At 42.0% G+C, this 20,850-nt stretch overlaps 1 protein-coding gene across 1 annotated transcript in view; it reads right to left on the bottom strand.

Annotated features, from left to right (window-relative positions):
- Positions 1-20,850, bottom strand: part of PPP1R9B (protein phosphatase 1 regulatory subunit 9B) — a 166,191-nt gene that overhangs the window by 2,819 nt on the left and 142,522 nt on the right. The window contains exons 13-19 of the mRNA XM_067470542.1: positions 16,767-16,924; positions 9,599-9,908; positions 8,074-8,161; positions 7,843-7,917; positions 2,909-3,068; positions 596-715; positions 128-283 (exon numbers count right to left, since the gene is read on the bottom strand). Of these exons, the coding sequence (XP_067326643.1) occupies positions 128-283; positions 596-715; positions 2,909-3,068; positions 7,843-7,917; positions 8,074-8,161; positions 9,599-9,908; positions 16,767-16,924 (1,067 nt within the window). The remainder of the gene's footprint in view (positions 1-127; positions 284-595; positions 716-2,908; positions 3,069-7,842; positions 7,918-8,073; positions 8,162-9,598; positions 9,909-16,766; positions 16,925-20,850) is intronic.

The following is a 20,850-nucleotide window of genomic DNA, read 5'->3' as shown; positions in this document are numbered from 1 at the left end:
AGACCCTCAGCTCCATACACCCCTGTGATAAGGTGTCTGTAAATCAGAACCAACTGCAAGGCACACAACCACAACAATGGTCTGTGGACAGTATGGAGATTTCATCGCTTCCCTGCTCCCACCTTACCTTTAGCTTGGTCCCATCCAAGAGTAGCAACTGTTGGCCATCCACCTCCTGAGCAGCAAACTCGGCCATGTACTGCTCCAAGTTCAAGCTCTCCAGCCACTGGCCCACTTTTTGGCTGCTCCAGGTTGAAGCTGTACTCAAAGGCTCATCCAGGAACTTCAGAGAGGATTATGAAGTTGTGATAGAAAATACAAAATAATATGATCATATTATTTCATCTCTTTACTATTAATCCACAAGATTCAACTACTAAGCCTTGGTTAAGACTGAACCCCGACCCCCCCACCCCAACAACTTCTCAAAAGGACCACTGTCCAAAAAGAGAAAGTATTCCAAGCTCTATCTGAAAGATTTTCAACTTGAAAGACATTTCTAGTCTGCACTGAGCAAAAAATGCAACTGGAGAAAGATCCTTGCAGGTCTACACAGATGAACCAAAATGTGTCTTTGTTTGGCCAGGGGACTTACTTCATCAGATGACTGTGACAGTGTGTGATAGGGATAGGAATACTTGGCCTCGGGTGGAGCAGTACTCAGAGTCTTCGGACTACTGCTGGGAGGAGTGGAGTCATCGCTCAAGGTGGATTCCTGTAAAAGATCAAGGAAGATTCTTTGCCAAATTCTTCAATTTTTAAAATCCATTTTGTATGTTGTGTATCGGGTCTTCTACTATGTATACTAAATCATCTACAAAAGCTCTTATTTTATAACTCTTTTCTTATTTTAGTCCCAATTCTTTCATTATCTTCTTGTATGATATTTAGCAATATCTCTAATCCTAGTATAAATAATAATGGAGATAGTGGGCATCCTTGCCGTGTCCCTTTATTAATCTTAAAACTTTTGGTTTCCTGGCCATTTATCACAATAGTTGGCGCTTGTAGGTTATATATTGCTCTAATTGCATTTGTGAAATAAAAACCAAACTCTATTTCTTTTAGTTGTAAAAATATAAAGTCCCAATTTATACTATCAAAGGCTTTTTCCACATCCAGGAAGACTAAGGCCAATTCTTCTTGAGGATTTTTTTCAAAATATTCTATTATGTCCAGTACATTTCTTATATTGTCTTTTATTTGGCATTGAATCGTGCCAAATTCCACAATTTGGCAACTTTCCTCCTCTCATCATTACCTCACATTGCTGACAGCAGCAGTGCCATGAAAATAGCACCTGCCAGGTGTCCTAGAGAGACGGCTGGTGTCTCTAAAGGGCATCTTCTTTTATGTTTGTTACTCTCCAGAAGACAGAAGTAATGGGTGAGTCATGGACACAGAAGAAGGAGAAGAAGGCTGAGGTACAGGGCAACAGTGAGCAGCTTATGTGGGTTTCAGAGCAGAAAATTGCCCAAACTTACAAAATTTAATCTCGACTCTCCCCTACACTGAATTCAAGCCACAAATGGCAGGAAGTCGGCTTTGAGATCTGTCTGCCTGTCTCCTTATCTATCTATCTATCTATCTATCTATCTATTCATCATCCAATTTTATAGGGGGAAGAACATTGACTGGGGGACATGCCCCAATCCCCCCTCTCATGACTATATCTTTTAGAGCAGTGGTTCTCAACCTTCCTAATGTCGTGACACCTTAATACGATTCCTCATATTATGGTGACCCCCAACGATAAATTATTTTCATTGCTACTTCATACCTGGAATTTTGCTACTGTTATGAATTGTAATTTAAATATCTGATATGCAGGAGGTATTTTGACTCACTGGATCAAATTTGGGACAAATATCTGATACGCCCAAATTTGAATACTGGTGGGGTTTGGGGAGATTGATTTTGTCATTTTGGAATTGTAGTTGCTGGGATTTATAGTTCACCTACAATCAAAGAGCATTCTGAACTCAATCAAGGATGCAATTGAACCAAACTTGGAACAGAGAACTCCCATGACCAATAGAAAATACTGGGTTTGATGGGCATTGACCTTGAGTTTGGGAGTTGTAGTTCACTTACATCGAGAGGACTGTCGACTCAAACAATGATGGAGCTGGACCAAACTTGATACAAATACTCAATATGCCCAAATGTGAACACTGATGGAGTCTGGGGAAAATAGACCTTGACATTTGGGAGTTGTAGTTGCTGGGATTTATAGTTCACCTACATTCAAAGAGCATTCTGAACGGCACCAATGATAGAATTGGACCAAACTTCCCACAGAGAACCCCCATGACCAAACGAAAATACTGTGTTTTCTGATGGTCTTTGGTGACCCCTCTGACACGCCCCTCATGACCCCCCCCCCCCAGGGGTCCTGACCCCAAGGTTGAGAAACGCTGACTTGGAGCTACCAATTGAACTGGGTGTGGGAGGGTCTTGGATGTGAAAACAAAATTGGGGGTCACATGTAGCTGCAACGGTGCGCTTTGTGGTGGGAGGAAGCAAAGGAAGCTATAAAAGACAGGCAGAGAAAGAGAGTGCACATAGATGCACATGAATGAACATTTACAAGAGACTTTATGAGGCAGATGGAAAAGATGTCAGCATTTTAACATGTAGAAATTATATTCAAATTAGGCATCATGGGACATATGGTGACAGCAAGTTGTCTACCATTTGTAATACAGTTGTGCATATATTTAACTTTGGGGTGAATGTAGAAAAATAGTGTTGCTGTCCTGCCTACTTCCTCATTCCCAGTTCGATGCCCCATTGCAAATATTGCTACTGTGAAATTCACAGCATAAATAAAAATAGTGTAATAAGGAAAGCTGCCAGACCATTCCATAGTTGAGAGATGTGTAACCCCACAAGATGGATTTGTAACCTGTGAGGCAGATTTCTTGCGGCTGAAGGCCTCGTTCTTGGGAGAAGAGGTGGGTGAAGCCGTGCTGCCCGAGGAGGCGGACCCTTTCCCACTGTCTGTAAACCAGGAGAAAGGCATGAAGGGTGAGACAGAGGAACGGCTGGAGCCCTCCATCAGCTCCCTAGAGGGGGACAACAAAGAACAAGCAGAAAGCACTTAGCAAGCATTTCCCCAATGCACTGTACTGGTTTGCATGCTGGACTAGGACTCTGGGTTCATATCCTCATTCAGCCACAAAAACCCACTGAGTGATCCTGGGCAAGGCACACTCTCTCCTCTTCAGAAGGGAGTGGCAAGCCTCCTTTTGAAGAAATCTTGCCAAGAAAACCCTATGACAGGTCCACCTTTGCTGTTGTTGTGTGTCTTAAAGTAATTCGGACTTACAGAGGCCCTAAGGCAGTAGTTCTCATCCTTCCTAATGCCGTGACCCCTTAATACAGTTCCTAATGCTATTGTGACCCCCAAACATAAAATTATTTTCATTGCTACTTCATAACTGTCGTTTTGCTACTGTTATGAATCACAATGTAAATATCCGATATAAGGATATATATTATTCACTGGACCAGATTTGGCACATATACCTGATATGCCCAAATTTGAATACTGGTGGGGTGGGGATGGGGGGATTTATTTTGTCATTTGGGAGCTGTAGTTGCCAGGATTTATAGTTCATCCAGAACAAAAGAGCGTTCTGCACTCCACCAACGATGGAATTGAACCAAACTTGGCACACAGAAGTCCCACGGCCAACAGAAAATACTGGAAGGATTTTGTGGGCATTGACCTTGAGTTTTGGACTTGTAGTTTACATACATCCAGAGAGCATTGTGGATTCAAACAATGATAGATCTGGACCAAATTTGGCACAAATACTCAGTATCTCCAAATGTGAACACTGGTGGAATTTAGGGGAAATAGACCTTGACATTTGGGAGTTTTAGTTGCTGGGATTTATAGTTCACTTAAAATCAAAGCGCATTCTGAACCCCACCAACAATATACTTGGGCCAAACTTCCCACACAGAATCCCCATGACCAACAGATGGTCTTTGATGACCTCTCTGATACCCACTTGTGACCCCTTCAGGGGACCCAACCCTCAGGTTGAGAAATGCTGCCCTAAAGTGAAACTATTATGGGGTTTCCTGAACAAGATTTGTTCGGAGAGGTTTATCTTTGGTTTCTTCTGAGTCTGAGAGAGTATGACTTGCCCAGGGCCGCCCAGTGGGTTTCCATGGCTGAATGGATTTCAACTCTGGTCTCCAGAGCCATAGTCCAACTCACAAACTGCTGCATCACACTGACTCAGGTTCACCTTAGGGGCACCATAAATTAGAAATGACCTGAAGGTACAAAGGAAAAAAGCAGCTGCTTGAGGTGTAAAGAAAATGACTCAGTAGTGAAAAATGACCAGAAACTGATGAGGTTCCATGAATTTTATTGCAAACCACCCAGAGGTCTAAGGTGAGCTATAAATATTTGAACTGTTGACAATAACACAGCAATTAAAGTCCCATCTTTCTGTCACGATGAGGCCCAAAGTGACTCATAATCCAGATATGATTAAAAAGCAAACCAAAAGCACTTCTTCCAAGTTTGCCCTGAATCTCAGAAGAATACAGAGAAAAACATGGTGGCCTCATTTTAGCCACTGAAAGGAAGAAGCCAAGGCATTTCGCTTCTGTGCTATATTTTAAAGTTTTGTTTGTTTTCTTCTCTTTCTCTCTCACACACACGCAAATATGTGACGTGGTCTTCTAGAAATAGCAGCTGGCAATTCTAGTGTAAGTGGGACACTATATCTACTCCAGGTTTTAGTCTGAACTGTGAAGGAACTATCCAAATGCTGGAATTATTGGATGGAATAAGATTAACTACTCTATATACTCAAGTATAAGCTAAGTTTTTCAGCCCATTCTTTAGGCCGAAAAAGCTCCCCTCGGCTTATACTCAAGTGAAGGTTGTTTATTATTTTACTCTGCTTTTATTAATATTTTTATTAAATTTATTATTTTAATATATTTACTATTATTATTATTGCATTTGCATTATATAACTCTATTATTATTTTATTATATTTATTATTTTACTCCATTTAATATTATTACATTTATTATTTTACTTTATTATTATTATTATTATTATTATTACATTTATTATTTTGCGTTATTGTTATTATTACATTTATTATGTTACTCTATTACTATTATTAAATTTATTATTTTACTCTATTATTATTACATGTATTATTTTACTTTAGTTATTATTATTCGAAACACAAGATGAGTCCACAGCAGGCAAGATCACTCTGCTGGCTGTTGAATTGGATCACACGTCAGACACTTCCCAAGTGTCTAGGACTGTGTGAAGTATCGGTAATGTGTGAGGATCCCAGTATGGTGGCCTTTTGCAGCTGGCAGATGGTAATTTTGTCAGCGCCAATTGTGTTCAAGTGCAGGCCAAGGTCTTTAGGCACTGCACCCAGTGTGCCAATCACCACTGGGACCACCTTGACTGGCTTGTGCCAGAGTCTTTGCAATTCGATCTTTAAATCCCCATATCATGTCAGTTTTTCCAGTTGTTTCTCTTCAATCTTGTTGTCACCTGAGATTCCACATTGATTATCCACACTCTGTTTTTTAACAGGATCATGAGGTCAGGAGTATTGTGCTCCAAAACTCTGTCTGAATTTGGAAGTCCCAGAGGAGTTTGACATATTTATTTTCTATAACTTTTTCCGGCTTGTGATCCCACCAGTTCTTTAGTTATTATTATTATTATTATTATTATTATTATTATTACATTTATTATTTTACTCTATTATTACTGTTATTATTACATTTCCATTATATTACTCTATTATTATTATTATTATTATTATTTACATTTATTATTTTACTCTATTATTATTGGAAGCATACGTAAGCACATTTACATTGAAGAAGGTTAGAATGGTTTAATCAGAGTTGGACAGTTTTATCCTAAATTACAATTCTATGTAAATGTTCAAAAACATGTAACCTACTGATGCTTCAATTAATGTAATTTTATTGGTATCTATTTTTATTTTGAAATTTACCAGTAGCTGCTACATTTTCCACCCTTGGCTTATTCTCGAGTCAAAACGTTTTCCCAGGTTTGTTTGTTTTTTTTGCAGTAAAATTAGGTGCCTCAGCTTATATTCGGGTTGGCTTATACTCGAGTATATACGGGTACTTCGTAAGTGCCTTTAAAAGTTCAGACTAAAATCCAGCAATTCATAGCCACCAGTTTAAATGACTTCAAGTCATTTCTAGCAGTGGCAGTACTGATGGGATGGGATGAACCTATGACATCTTTATTAATGACTTAGATGAAGGGCTAGAAGGCAGGATCATCAAGTTTGCAGACGACACCAAATTGAGAGGGAGAGCCAATACTCCAGAGGACAGGAGCAGAATTCAAAACAATCTTGACAGATTAGAGAGATGGGCCAAAACTAACAAAATGAAGTTCAACAGTGACAAATGCAAGATACTCCACTTAGGCAGAAAAAACAAAATGCAAAGATACAGAATGGGGGACAATGCCTGGCTCGAGAGCAGTATGTGTGAAAAAGATCTTAGAGTCCTTGTGGACACCAAGTTAAAGATGAGCCAACAATGTGATGTGGCGGCAAAAAAAGCCAATGGGATTTTGGCCTGCATCAATAGGAGCATAGTGTCTAGGTCCAGGGAAGTAATGCTACCCCTCTATTCTGCTTTGGTTAGACCACACCTGGAATATTGTGTCCAATTCTGGGCACCACAATTTAAGAGAGATATTGACAAGCTGGAATGTGTCCAGAGGAGGGCGACTAAAATGATCAAGGGTCTGGAGAACAAGCCCTATGAGGAGCGGCTTAAGGAGCTGGGCATGTTTAGCCTGAAGAAGAGAAGGCTGAGAGGAGATATGATAGCCATGTATAAATATGTGAGAGGAAGCCACAGGGAGGAGGAAGCAAGCTTGTTTTCTGCTTCCTTGGAGACTAGGACACGGAACAATGGCTTCAAACTACAAGAGAGGAGATGCCATCTGAACATGAGGAAGAACTTCCTGACTGTGAGAGCCTTTCAGCAGTGGAACTCTCTGCCCTGGAGTGTGGTGGAGGCTCCTTCTTTGGAAGCTTTCAAACAGAGGCTGGATGGCCATCTGTCAGGGGTGATTTGAATGCAATATTCCTGCTTCTTGGCAGGGGGTTGGACTGGATGGCCCATGAGGTCTCTTCCAACTCTTTGATTCTATGATTCTATGACAGGTATTTTGGTGAAAGAGAGATTTCTTTGGCAACTGGAAGTGATTGGAAATGACTTGCTGTTAACTGCCTACTCTAGAAAATATTTCTCTCCTGGGAATAATATGGTTTTGAGATGGCAAAAGCATTGCCAAAGGTGTCTCCCATATATCTTTGCAGAGAAATAAGTTACTGGTGGGGACCCTGGGGCTGCAAAGCCACTCAATGAGCCACACTTGTCCATTCCTATTTTAAAGGATCAGATAAGAAATGATGTGAAAGATCTCTGCCAAAAACCCTGAAGAACCACTGCCAAATAAACGTAAACAATGCTGAGCTATCAGACAAAGAGTCCGACCTAAAAGGCAGCTTCAAGTAACAAAGGGGAGAAGAGGAAATAAAATATCTGTATCCAATCTGCCATCCATCTGGCCAGAAATTCCTGTCACATTCAGGTCTTGGGCATTAGTCAATGCCATCTGCTGAGCTTCCCCAAGCACTTTCATTGGCATGCCTCTTTAGTACTTTCCCTGAAGACGTTCCTGGTGCAGATCGTGCCCATTTGCATAAGCCAAATAAATCTCAGGGTTCAGCAAAACATTACTTCGGAGGAGGAATCTCAGAAATTCAAGCTGCTTACCTGTTGCCCATGGAGAGACGATTTCCCCCTTTCTCCTTCCTGCTTTTCCCAGAAGATGCTCTTCGGAGGGTGACCCTATGGAGGATGAACAAGGTGATAAATAAGGAAGACAAGGAAGAACTGGGAGCAGTTCTTGAAGATATGGGAAGGGGTGCCAGGATAATGCAAGGATGTGTCTCTGTCACCTACAACGTCTTTTTGAATGTGCAACAACCAGCTTCTGTGACTCACCCTAAGTCCAGGAACTTCCGCCGGGTTTTCTTGTCAAGCCCAACGGTGGGGCTCGCAGGCTCTGGTGGACTCGTGTCCCGGCTGTCGTCTGGAAAAGGAAGGAAGGCAGGATGGTTGGAGAAAGCCAGAATTTTATCAAAAATAGGGGCAAACATTTGCAGCGTGAGATCAATTCCCTTCTAGGGTCTTTTCATCAGTTGCCCCCCTAGACTTTGGGATGACCTTCCGGAAGAGATTCGACTGCTGAATCCGCTATCAGAATTAAAGATACAACTGAAGACCTATCTCTTTCGGAAGGCCTACCCAGTCAATTTTAACTGTGAATGTATTAATGTCTGTCTTTGATGTGTGTATTTTGATATATGCATTTTAATAGTGATGTATTTGACAGTCTGTCTTAATCATGTTGTACCTTGCCTTGACCCATTCTGTTAAATGCCATTCAGGATAGAAAATCATGAGGAAACCTGCAAAGTCCAAACTGTGGGTTGCTGTGAGTTTTCCAGGTTTTAAGGCCATGTTTCTAAAGCATTCTCTCCTGACGTTTCACCTGCATCTATGGCAGGCATCATGAGAGGACCTCACAACCTTCCATAGATGCAGGCAAAACGTCAGGAGAGAATGCTTCAGAAACATGGCCATAGTAAAAGGTAAAGGTTTTCCCCTTACATTAAGTCCAGTCGTATCCAACTCTGGGGGTTGATGCTCATCTCCATTTCTAAGCCGATGAGCTGGCATTGTCCATAGACACCTCCAAGGTCATGTGGCCAGAAGGACTACATGGAGCACTGTTACCTTCCTGTTGGAGTGGTACCTATTGATTTACTCACATTTGCCTGTTTTCGAACTGCTAGATTGACAGAAGCTGTGGCTAACAGCAGGAGCTCACACCGCTTCCCGGATTCGAACCTGCGACCTTTCAATCAGCCTGTTCAGTGGTTTAACCCGCTGTGCCACCAGCCCGGAAAACTCACAACAACCCAGTGATTCTTGCCATGAAAGCCTTCTGATAATACATCAAACTAGGCGTGTAATAAAATGGATCTTCATATGTAATAGTTAGGTGAACATATTTCTGTAATAATTGAACCCTCTCCTCTATACTTTCCATTTTAAATGGGATAGGATGGTGAAGGACACAAATCCAAGTAAAAAAGTCAAGTCAAAGACAACAACCAAGATGCCAAAGAGTGTTGCACTAGCCAATAGCCCCATTTATGAGAGCATCTATTTTTTAATTGTAGAAGACTGGATGTCAACAGGTTAAGCTACTCATGTCATTGGGAGCCACCAAGTTTTTTTAATGTGGTGTCAACCAGAGATTTCAAAAGCTACAATTCTGGAGAAGGGGTTGTGGGAGTTGTTGTCCAAAAAAAAATTAATGCTACTAAGCTCTGAAGTCCACCACAGTACATCAGGCATCTCCCAGGACTGCTTAAGAGGAATATCCAGCAATACCCCAGCTTGGGGTGACAAGGCATATGCTTTCCCATACTACCACCAGGCGCCTTGAGTTGGCAACTACCTTCGCTGTGCCGCTCTCTGCGTGCATAGATGGGCGAGCTGTCTGAACTAGGGCAGGACTTGGGAGAGGAGCTGGTTGGGGTGCTACCCAAGGCTTCCTGGGAGGAGGTGTTGGTCAGGGGACGGTAACGGATGAGAGGCGAGGACGGCTGCTCGTCTTGCTCCAGCGACCTCCGGGTTGTTGAGGTGTCGAATGAGAACTCCCCAGTGCGAGTGAAGGGTGAAGAACCTGAGAGGGGTGAAGAGGCTTGGAGGGAGCCATGAAGAGGGGACCTCAGGCGATGGAGTGGGCTTCCACAGGTATCACTCCCCTGCAAGGAAAAGCAGAGAACAGGTAGAAAAGCCTCCAGATGACAGAATTATCCGAGCCAAAACAAAGCTTTCAGCATGTATACCCTTCCCAGAAGTCACATAAATTTTTCCAAGTTTATCAGTTGATATGTATGACCCCTGTATCTGAAAGTATCCTCAATTTTACCAACTTGCTCTGACAAAATATGACCTAAGACTTGTTTAGATCCTCCAGGGGTTTTATGGTATGTGCAATAAAGACGATGGAATGACAGGTATGGCCAGGTGAGGCCATGAGGAACAAGGGACACCCATACTCCCTCACGTACAAGGCAGGACCAGTGGGATGCCACCACTGTATATTAAATATTTCTTTGCTTCCACCAAATATTAAGGTTTCCTTTGTTGACACCATTCATAGCCCACCTCCTTCACTAGAATGTTTAAGAAGCCACACAAACTCTTCAGGTGAATTAAAGCAAGAATATGAGGTTTATTTTGTTCTTGAACAGTAAAAATGAGTAATGGTTTCAATAAATTGTCGGGCTTTACTTTTTCAGAGAATGGTCTTATAACTTGAGTTTCTTAAAAAGCAAAGTTCCACACACACAGGAATACAAACAGGATATTTTGAACCTTTTGAATCTTTCTTCCACACCAGCAGAAACCGGATTTAAAGTGGATTCATTCTCTAGTGAGATGAAGCACAAAAATATAGAGCCACTGTCAGTTAGGTTGCCAACCTAAAATGGCAGAGCCGATATAAACATACCTTTCAAATGGCCAACTATCTAAAAATTCAAATGCCAAAGCATTTTAGGGAGGTATTATTATATTTATTTACTGTATTGTTTTAAGTGTTTTATTTAGCCTACTATATAGAACCGGCATGGGCAAACTTCGGCCTCCAGGTGTTTTGGACTTCAACTCCCACAATTCCTAACAACCTACTGGCCAAAATTTGTCCATGCCTGATATAGAGTGTAATTAATTTTATTTATTTATTTATTTGGGGTTCTTCTACCCCGCCCTTCTCACCCTGAAAGGGACTCAGGGCGGTTTACAAAGGCAAAGGCACAATTCGATGCCTGCAACATAAAACAATCATACACAAAATTACATCAATTCACAGTTAACAACAGTTCATGCATTATAACCATAAAATCAATAAAATCAATAAAACCAATACAAACCCAGTTTCTCCTCTTACATGGTCAGCGTTCGCTAACTCATAGATCTAGTTTTACGTTCCACTTCATCAATCCTGTTGGTCTTACTCGCCTGATTGTCTAATTTAATTGCCAGAGTGCCCAAAGGCCTGGTCCCATAACCACGTCTTCACCCTCCTCCTAAAGGCGAGGAGGGATGATGATGTCCTGATTTCCCCCGGGAGTGAGTTCCACAGGTGAGGGGCCACCACTGAGAAAGCCCTGCTCCTCGTCCCCACCAGCCTCACTTGTGACAGTGGTGGGGTCGAGAGCAGGGCCTCCCCAGATGATCTCAGACTCCGGGGTGGGACGTAGAGGGAGATACGTTCGGACAGATACACTGGACCGGAACCATACAGGTAATCAAGTCTTATCAAGCCTTTTTGCTTGGTTTGGTGTTGTGATATGGCTAAGAGCTAATCAATAAAATTTACTACTGCAATGTATTTATTTATTATGTCATGAAATGATGCATGTTTAAAAAGTGTGTCCCTAGCATGAAATGTTTTGAAAGCTCTGCCACAGAGCCTCACTGAAGGACCCAGCAAATTCCTAGGTTGGTTACTTTTCTAAGAATTTTATCCATTAAGACTCTATGGTAACTTGTGGCTGACCGTTCATTTCAATAGGGTTCATTACTATTCTCATGGACAACATGTGGACAACAAGTTAAACATGAGCCAACAGTGTGAAGTGGCAGTTAAAAAAGCCAACGGGATTTTGGCCTGCATCAATAGGAGTCTAGTGTCTTGGTTAGACCACATCTGGAATCACATTGTGTCCAATTCCTGGCACCACAATTGAAGGCAGATGTTGACAACCTGGACTGTATCCAGAGGAAGGCAACTAAAACAATCAAGGGTCTGGAAAACAAGACCTATAAGGAGCAGCTTAAAGACCTGGGCATGTTTAGCCTGCAGAAGTCAAGGCTGAGAGGAGACATGATGGCCATGTATAAATATGTGAGGGAAAGTCATAGGGAGGAGGGAGCAAGCTTGTTTTCTGCTGCCCTGGAGACTAGGATGAGGAACAATGACTTCAAACTATAGGAAAGGAGATTCCACCTGAACATTAGGAAGAACTTCCTGACTGTGAGAGCTGTTCAGCAGTGGAACTCTCTGCCCCGAAGTGTGATGGAGGCTCCTTCTTTGGAGGCTTTTAAACAGAGGCTGGATGGCCATTTGTTGGGGGTGCTTTGAATGCGATTTTCCTGCTTCTTTGGCAGGGGGTTGGACTGGATGGCCCACGAGGTCTCTTTCAGCTCTATGATTCTGTGATTCTACCCATGTTTTTCTGTTTTCACAGTACATTCAGTGTTGTATTCCCTGCCGATATGGGGGTCGTACTGTACATTAATACGAAGCAGGGAGGCTCATCAGGAGATACATAAGCTGTGATCTTATTGGCTATTTTTATCTATACTGGAATAGGCTGTAGGTATGCTGGCAGCAGAATTAAAAAGGATGTAGCTGCAGGGGGTGGTGGGAAGCCGAGAAACTGCTCCATTGACAGAGGAAGCTGATGCTACCCACAACGGATGGCCTTCTGGGGAATCCTTGAAGCTAAATACACTGTGGAAAGGCTTTCTCGGGAAATCACCTCTTGGAAAATTACTTTGAGGCAGGCAGTGTTCCAAGGCAGCTTTCCCAGAGCACCTTTAAGCAGCAAATCACCTCCAGAATCCACACAGAACAATGATATTCTGGTAAAGTGAAGGGAAGCTTGTCATTTAGCATGTCAGTCTTAGTTGCATTCATTCATTATTATTCTATTAGAAGCTTTACTGCCAAGAAAAGAGATAGTACTTGTGGGCTGCTATGAGTTTTCTGGGCTGTATGGCCATGTTCCTGAAGCATTCTTTCCTGATATTTCACCCACATCTATAAGGAGCCCCCAGTGGCGCAGTGGGTTAAACCCCTGTGCCGGCAGGACTGAAGACTGACAGGTCACAGGTTCGAATCCGGGGAGAGGCGGATGAGCTCCCTCTATCAGCTCCAGCTCCTCATGCGGGGACATGAGAGAAGCCTCCCACAAGGATGATAAAACATCAAATCATGTGGGCGTCCCCTGGGCAACATTCTTGCAGACGGCCAATTCTTTCACACCAGAAGTGACTTGCAGTTTCTCAGGTCGCTCCTGACATGACCAACCCCCCCCCCCCCCACATCTATGGCAGGCATCCTCAGAGATTGTGAGGTCTGTTGGAAACTAGGCAAGCGAGACAACATTCACACTTGCCTCAAACAAACAGACAAGAGTGCTTTCTCCAACCGTGGACATTCCACAGAACCATCAGGGCCAGATAATCACCTCCCGACAGGTAGTAAGAAGCCAGACTTTGAAACTCCTGGGCCATTAAATGCTAATCAAGGTTTGCCAATTGAAACATTCAAACCTACCTCGAACAGACAAGAGTTTTTTTCTCCCACTCTGGACATTCAACAGATAAATAAACCCCACTTGCCTAGCTTCCAACAAACCCCTCAACCTCTGAGTATGCCTGTCATAGATGTGGGCGAAACGTCAGGAGAGAATGCTTCTGGAACATGGCCATACAGCCTGGAAAACTGACAGCAACTCAGTGATTCCGGCCATGAAAGCCTTCGACAACACATTAAAGCCATCAAACACAAATGTACAAAAAAAACCACGATTAAAAATACTTTTTAAATATTGTTGTCGAAGGCAGCAACCAGCCAGGCTTTGAAGCTACAAGGCCATTCAATGATAATCAAGATAATCAATTGCGACATTCTTCTGGAACATGGCCATGCTTCTGGAACATGGCCATACAGCCCGGAAAACTGACAGCAACCCAGTGATTCTGGCCATGAAAGCCTTCAACAATACTTCTACGTGCCTTAACTTTGAGAAAAGGGATCATTTGCTGCTTTGCCTTAGATATAAGTGACTTGCTTATAAGTCATGATCTCCATGTCTTTTCATCCATGATCTGCATAATTCCTTCAAGTTATATATAAATAGCATCCTAATTAAGTAAGTAAGTAAGCACTTACAGCAAAAAGAAAAGAAAGTTGATTGCACCCCCAAAAAACCCAACGAGGGACTGGATTCTGTTGATAGTCTCAACAAAAGTAGAGCCATTAAATCAATGGGTGGGTGGGTGGTGAGTCACCACATTTGCGAATGGTCTACTACCGTTGGCATACTAATACAACTCAGCCCACAGAATCCTATGGAGTCTTAATGGCTAATACATTTATTATTGCATTCACTTTCATAGACTGCAGCCAATTTAATTGCGGAAGCAGCAGGAAGTCCTGCCAGTGACAATTCATAGGCCTGAAAAATGGAAAGTCACAAAAACTTTTTTTAAATGTATGCTCATTTTAAAGGCATTTGGCACACTAAATCCAAAAACGACCTCCACCACTTGCCGTTTTTCCAGAACATGCTTTAATTTTTAATTATTTTGAGGTAATGAGATGTGACTGAATGAAAATAGCACTGACATTAGTCTTCACATTTGTGAAAATACTGTGTGTGGACTGATATTTTTTAAATTATGTTTTCCAAATTCATCACCCAAAATGCATTAAAGACGGTTACAATGGTGAGAAAATTTTTCATGTTCATCACTGTGAGATATTCGCCTTTTCCAACCATGCTGCTACTAACTAACACACATCCCAGCATTAGGAGTGCTATCATACTGGATTATCACACTGCCAAACCTATCGTGGGGCTTTCTTGGCAAGATTTGTTGACAGAGAGGTTGCCTTTGCCTTCCCCTCAGGCTGAGAGAGTGTGACTTGCCTAAAATCATCTAGTGGGTTTCTACAGCTCAGTGGTTCCCAACCTGTGGCCCATGGAACACCAGTGGTCTGCAAGAATGAAAATATGGTCTGCGGCCTCACCATTACTATCCTGTTGCCTCAAAACCACGCAGCAACAGGAGCAACTAGTCTCGCAAAACCCTCTTATAGTGCTGAGGCAACAGGGATGTCAGGAGGAGAGAAGCTGACTACTCACAAAAGATTACTACTATCACATCAGCTCTAGATGATTAAATATGGTTTTCTATGGGCAAGCAGATACGACTACTGGATGGCAAGTTTCTCTCCTTCATTCCCTCCTTCCTTCCCTCGCTCTTTCCTTCTCTTCTTCCTTCCTTCTCTTTTTTTTTTTTAGTATAATTTTTATTGAGATTTTTTGATAGCAATATATCAGTAAGGTGTTAATCATTGACATATTGAAGTTTACATTAAAAACTCCCCTTCCAAACCCCAATCCGTTACTCCCCCCTTCTTCCTTCCTTCTCTATCTCTTCCCTTCCTTCTCTCTTTCCTTCTTTCCTTCCCTCCCTCTTTCTCTACATTCCCCCCTTCCTTTGCTCCCTCTTTCCTTCCTTCTTTCCCTTTTTTCTTCTCTCCTTCCTTCCTTCTCTAACTTTCCTTCCTTCCCCTTTTTTATTTTCCTCCCTCTTTCTCTCCTTTCTTCCTTCTCTATCTCTTTCCTTCCTTCCTTCTCTCTTTACTACCATGCTTCCTTCTCCCTTTCCTTCCTTCTTTCTTTCCCTCACTCCTTCTTTCTTTTTTCTTTTCTTCCTTTCTTTTCTCCCCTTCCCTCCCTCTTTCTTCCCTTTTTTCTGTATTGTCATTTAGCTTTTCATCATTTAGCTTTTGGGGCTTTTAAAGTCCCTTCTGCTGTGTTTTTCAGTGTTTTTATGAGCAAAGGGCATACATTGTGTTGTTAGGTGTATTGTGACCAAATTTGGTGTCAATTCCCCCAGTGGTTTTTGAGTTCTGTTAATCCCACAAACGAACATTACATTTTTATTTATATACTAGCTCTCCCCTGCCACGCGTTGCTGTGGCCCACATGGGGGTTCTGTGTGGGAGGTTTGGCCCAATTCTATCATTGGTGGGGTTCAGAATGCTCTGTGATTGTAGGTGAACTATAAATCCCAGCAACTACAACTCCCAAATGTCAAGATTCTATTTTCCCCAAAACTCCACCAGTGTTCACATTTGGGCATAGTGAGTATTCTTGTAGAGTTTGGTCCAGATCCATCATTGTTTGAGTCCACAGTGATCTCTGGATGTAGGTGAACTACAACTCCACAACCAAAGGACACTGCCCACCAAACCCTTCCAGTATTTTCTGTTGGTCATGGGAGAACTGTGTGCCAAGTTTGGTTCAATTCCATCGTTGGTGGGGTTCCGAATGCTCTTTGATTGTAGGTGAACTATAAATCCCAGCAACTTCAACTCCCAAATGACAAAATCAATTTTTTTAGTGAAGGACATACATTGGGTTGTTAGGTGTCTTGTGTCCAAATTTGGTGTCAATGCGTCCAGTGGTTTTTGAGTTGTGTTAATCCCACAAACAAACATTACATTTTTATATAGATTATTATTATTATTATTATTATTATTATTATTATTACATTACATTTTTATATAGATTATTATTATTATTATTATTATTATTATTATTATTATTATTATTAAGTGTGCTTCTGCAATTCTGCTATATTTTTGTGGAATCACCCCAAGTGAGGGTTATTTCTGAGCCTAACAACTCTTGATTCCCAGCACATAGCATTGAGGCATGGCAGGTAAAGCGGTGTCAAACTGCATTCATTCTGCAGTGTAGATGTGCCCAAAATCAGAGGAAGTGAGAGGACATCTCCATTCCATGACTGACCTTCTTCTCTGGGACTTCATCGCCTTCTGTGGAGCTGACGCTGTCTCTCAAACGGGACCGGGAAGGGCGCTGCCGCCTGCCCTTGGCGGAAAGCTGGGCTCGGGCCTTCTGCAAGCTGCTGTCCAGCCTCTGGGTCTCTGGAATCACATCATTAAAATCTGGGAGTGAAAGAGAGAAACGGGAAGGGTGGCCGTGGGGGACAGAAGGGGGGGGGGAGCAGAGAAGAAGCAGGCAAGAAAGAAAGAGCGCATGACAGAGAGAAAGAGATTAAGGCAGAAGATGGCACAAAGAAGGAAAAGCCAAGTTGCACAAGGGAGTGTGGAAGGCAGAGCAATAAGAGGCATAAAGAAGGTTGCCAAGTGACAGAGGCAACGTAAAAGTGGGAGGCGGGGAGGAGAAACGTTTAAAATGAGATGCCCAGAGTGTGGACACAGGGGAAGGGGTAGTGGAATGAAGGGTTAGAAAGGGAGGAGACACAGAGAAAGTGTTCAGAGAAGAGAGGAACACCCATCATCCCACATTACCCTTTCAAAACTAAGATCAGAAATGACCTTCCATGATAACTAGACTACACTAGGGGTAAATGCAATTAAGATGGCAATAGGACACATGAATATTGTGTGAATCCACCCCCATACAGATCTCTGTCTCTGTGTGGCAAGGCACTGCACAGATGTGTTTGTTCTTTCCATGCCCTCTTCATATCAAAAGGATGCAGTCCCTAGATGAGATCCTACACTACTTCAGTGAGGTATACATATCTATTGGGCCTCCAAAATAGAATACTAGTCCAGTATGTGAATAATTGTTCCATGTGCATGGCCAATGGTCTGTCACACAAATATAAATCAAAATGTGTCCAGGTAATAAGCATCCACATGCTACAGGTTGAACATCCCTTATCTGAAATGCTTGGAACCAGAAGTATTTTGAATTTTTCCAGATTTTGGAAGCCATCACTATATTAGAAACACACTTTAATAATTTTGAATTTCAGAATAGTTCGGATTATGGAATTCCAGATAAGAGATGCTCAGTCTGTTCTTTGTGTACTTTAATGTCCATGAGATATTCCCAAGATGAAATCCCAGTGATGAGCAGGATAAATTGTTGTTGCTGTTGTTGTAACACTTTTTGTTGATTGAGATGTAAATGGTATCCAAAATATAACATATTTAGCTTAAATCTCTAGCTGTCAGCAATAGTCTCAGGAGATCCATTTCAACATTTTTGCATGAAGATGGAAATCCCATGCAAACTCTGATGAAAAGAGGTTGAGAATTTTTACAGTTCACATATGATTGATTTATGCACAAAACAACCTTTTTCAGTACAGAAAAACATTTATGTGCAGACAGCACTTTCTGTGCAGAAAAAAATGTTGTTTTCGATTCAAAAAATGCTATAATTGAAAATTCATTGTACACAAAAATTTGCATGCAGTTGATTTGCACAGAAAATGGCATGTTCTTCACTGCACGGGAAAAGCTGTTTTCTATGGGGAAAATGCACATTTTGTGCTGATTAAGTCTTAGATTGCTTTGAAAATTGTATGGTTTTTTTCTTGTTGTAGGGTGTTGTGGGAAGCTAATTGCCAGAAGAACTAATTGGTTCCTTTGAGAAGAAATGCAGAGTGCATCTACACTATAGAATTAATGCAGTTTGGCACCACTTTAACTGCCATGGCTCAATGCTATGGAACCCTGGGAGATGAAGTTTGGTGAAGCACCAGCATTCTTTAGCAGTTTTAAAGACCTTGTAAAACTGCAACTCCTATGACTCCATAGCATTGGGCCATGGCAGTGAAAGTGGTAACAAATTGAATTAATTCTATAGCATAAATGTACTCTAAGTTGTGCTGTTCTAGGACTGTAATAAAGATTTGTTGTTTGTACGTACTCTAATTGAGAATTATATCCTAGCTGCAGAGTCAAGTCCTTCCCAAAGTAGCCATTTACCATTACAACTATTAATTTAAACAGTAACTCTTGAGCCAGTTAGGCTTAAGTAAAAATAATGTTGCGTGATTTTGGGTGGACTGCAATGGGGAAAAAAATCCCTCCCTTTTCACTCAAGATACAGAATGAGGGACGCATGGCTTGAGAGCAGTACGTGTGAAAAAGATCTTGGAGTCCTCGTGGACAACAAGTTAAACATGAGCCAACAATGTGATGCAGCGGCAAAAAAGCCAATGGGATTTTGGCCTGCATCAATAGGAGTATAGTGTCTAGATCCAGGGAAGTCATGCGACTCCTCTATTCTGCCTTGGTCAGACTACACTTGGAATATTGTGTCAAATTCTGGGCACACTTGAAGAGAGAGATTGACAAGCTGGAATGTGTCCAAAGGAAGGCAGCTAAAATGATCAAGGGGCTGGAGAACAAGCCCTATGAGGAGCGGCTTAAAGAGCCGGGCATGTTTAGCCTGAAGAAGAAAAAGCTGAGAGGAGACATGATAGCCATGTATAAATATGTAAGAGGAAGTCACAGGGAGGAGGGAGCAAGCTTGTTTTCTGCTGCCCTGGAGACCAGGATGCGGAACAATGGCTTCAAACTACAAGCAAGGAGACTCCACCTGAGCATAAGGAAGCACTTTCTGACTGTGAGAGCCATTCAGCAGTGGCACTCTCTGTGTGGTGGAGGCTCCTTCTTTGGAAGCTTTTAAACAGAGGCTGGATGGCCATCTGTCGGGGGTGCTTAGAATGCAATTTTCCTGCTTCTTGGAAGAATGGGGTTGGACTGGATGGCCCATGTGGTCTCTTCCAACTCTACGATTCTATGATCCTGTTTTATACCAGGAAATTGGAAAGATTTAGTAAATTAATGCCTGGAATCACAAGTGTAGCATTTCAGACTTTGAAACTGTCCTGTTTTGATGGATTAAATGAGTTTATACAACATTTACTAATTTGGCAGCAAGCCACATAAAACATACTGTCAAATGTTTATCCCTCCCCATCTGATATTGTCTAATGTTGACATGCGCTACAAATTGGCTGTCAAAAGAACCGACTGTTGCAAGTCAGATACCACCCGATGCTGGCTGTCACACAAACGGATCCTTCTCACACATTCATGTGCTTATAACAGAACTATGATACAGGTCTACTCCGCATAATTCTTATTCAACATGTAATATTATATTATATTTATTTATTTATTTATTTATTGTCGTGTTAGGAGCGACTTGAAATTGGGAACCACTGATTTGGAGTCATGACATCCTCTTCCTCATGCAAAGAAATAGAGCATATGTACAGTTGGCCCTCCATATTTGCACGTTTCATTTTAATGGATTTGATTATTAATCATAATTTATTTGATTAATATGTTCTCTCTAGGAGCCTCTAGATTCCCCAAGGTGATTCTACATTCAACTTCTTTCGCTTATGTTGGATGCCTTTAAATCTTTCAAAATCTTTCCATTTCTACATAGTGATTATATATATATATATATTTGTGTCAGAAGCAACTTGAGAAACTGCAAGTCACTTTTTGGGTAAGAGAATTGGCCGTCTGCAAGGACATTGCCCAGGGGACACCCAGATGTTTTCATGTTTTACCATCCTTGTGGGAGGCTTCTCTCATGTCCCTGTATGAGGAGCTGGAGCTGACAGAGGGAGCTCATCCACGCTCTCCCCGGATTCGAACCTGCAACCTGTCGGTCTTCAGTCCTGCCGGCACAGGGGTTTAACCCACTGCGCCACCGGGTGCGCCCTAAATTATCTATTGTGTCTCCAGAAAACTGGTGGATTGAGAACCAATAAGTGAATGCTAAGAAAAAATTGAAGTATTGGATGACTCTGGGTGCATCTGCACTGTAGAATTAATGCACTTTGACACCACTTGAACTTTTTCTCAGTCTCAAACGTGATTCAAGATCACCCCTTCACATGGTGACATTCCAGACTAACCCAATAATATATTTGAGTGCTGTCAACACAAAAATGGCCATACTGGGGAAACTGTGCTGCTTATAAGGTGGGTTTGGTGAGGTTGTGTTGGAAGATGTCGCTATGTGATACATGTAAAATTCCCGATGCAGGACCTTGGCCTACATTTTTACCCTTCCCCTCTTATTTGTA

This window comes from Anolis sagrei, chromosome 6 (genome assembly GCF_037176765.1).
Source record: "Anolis sagrei isolate rAnoSag1 chromosome 6, rAnoSag1.mat, whole genome shotgun sequence".
NCBI classification, from domain to species: Eukaryota; Metazoa; Chordata; class Lepidosauria; order Squamata; family Dactyloidae; genus Anolis; species Anolis sagrei.
This window is presented reverse-complemented; position numbering and strand designations above follow the sequence as displayed.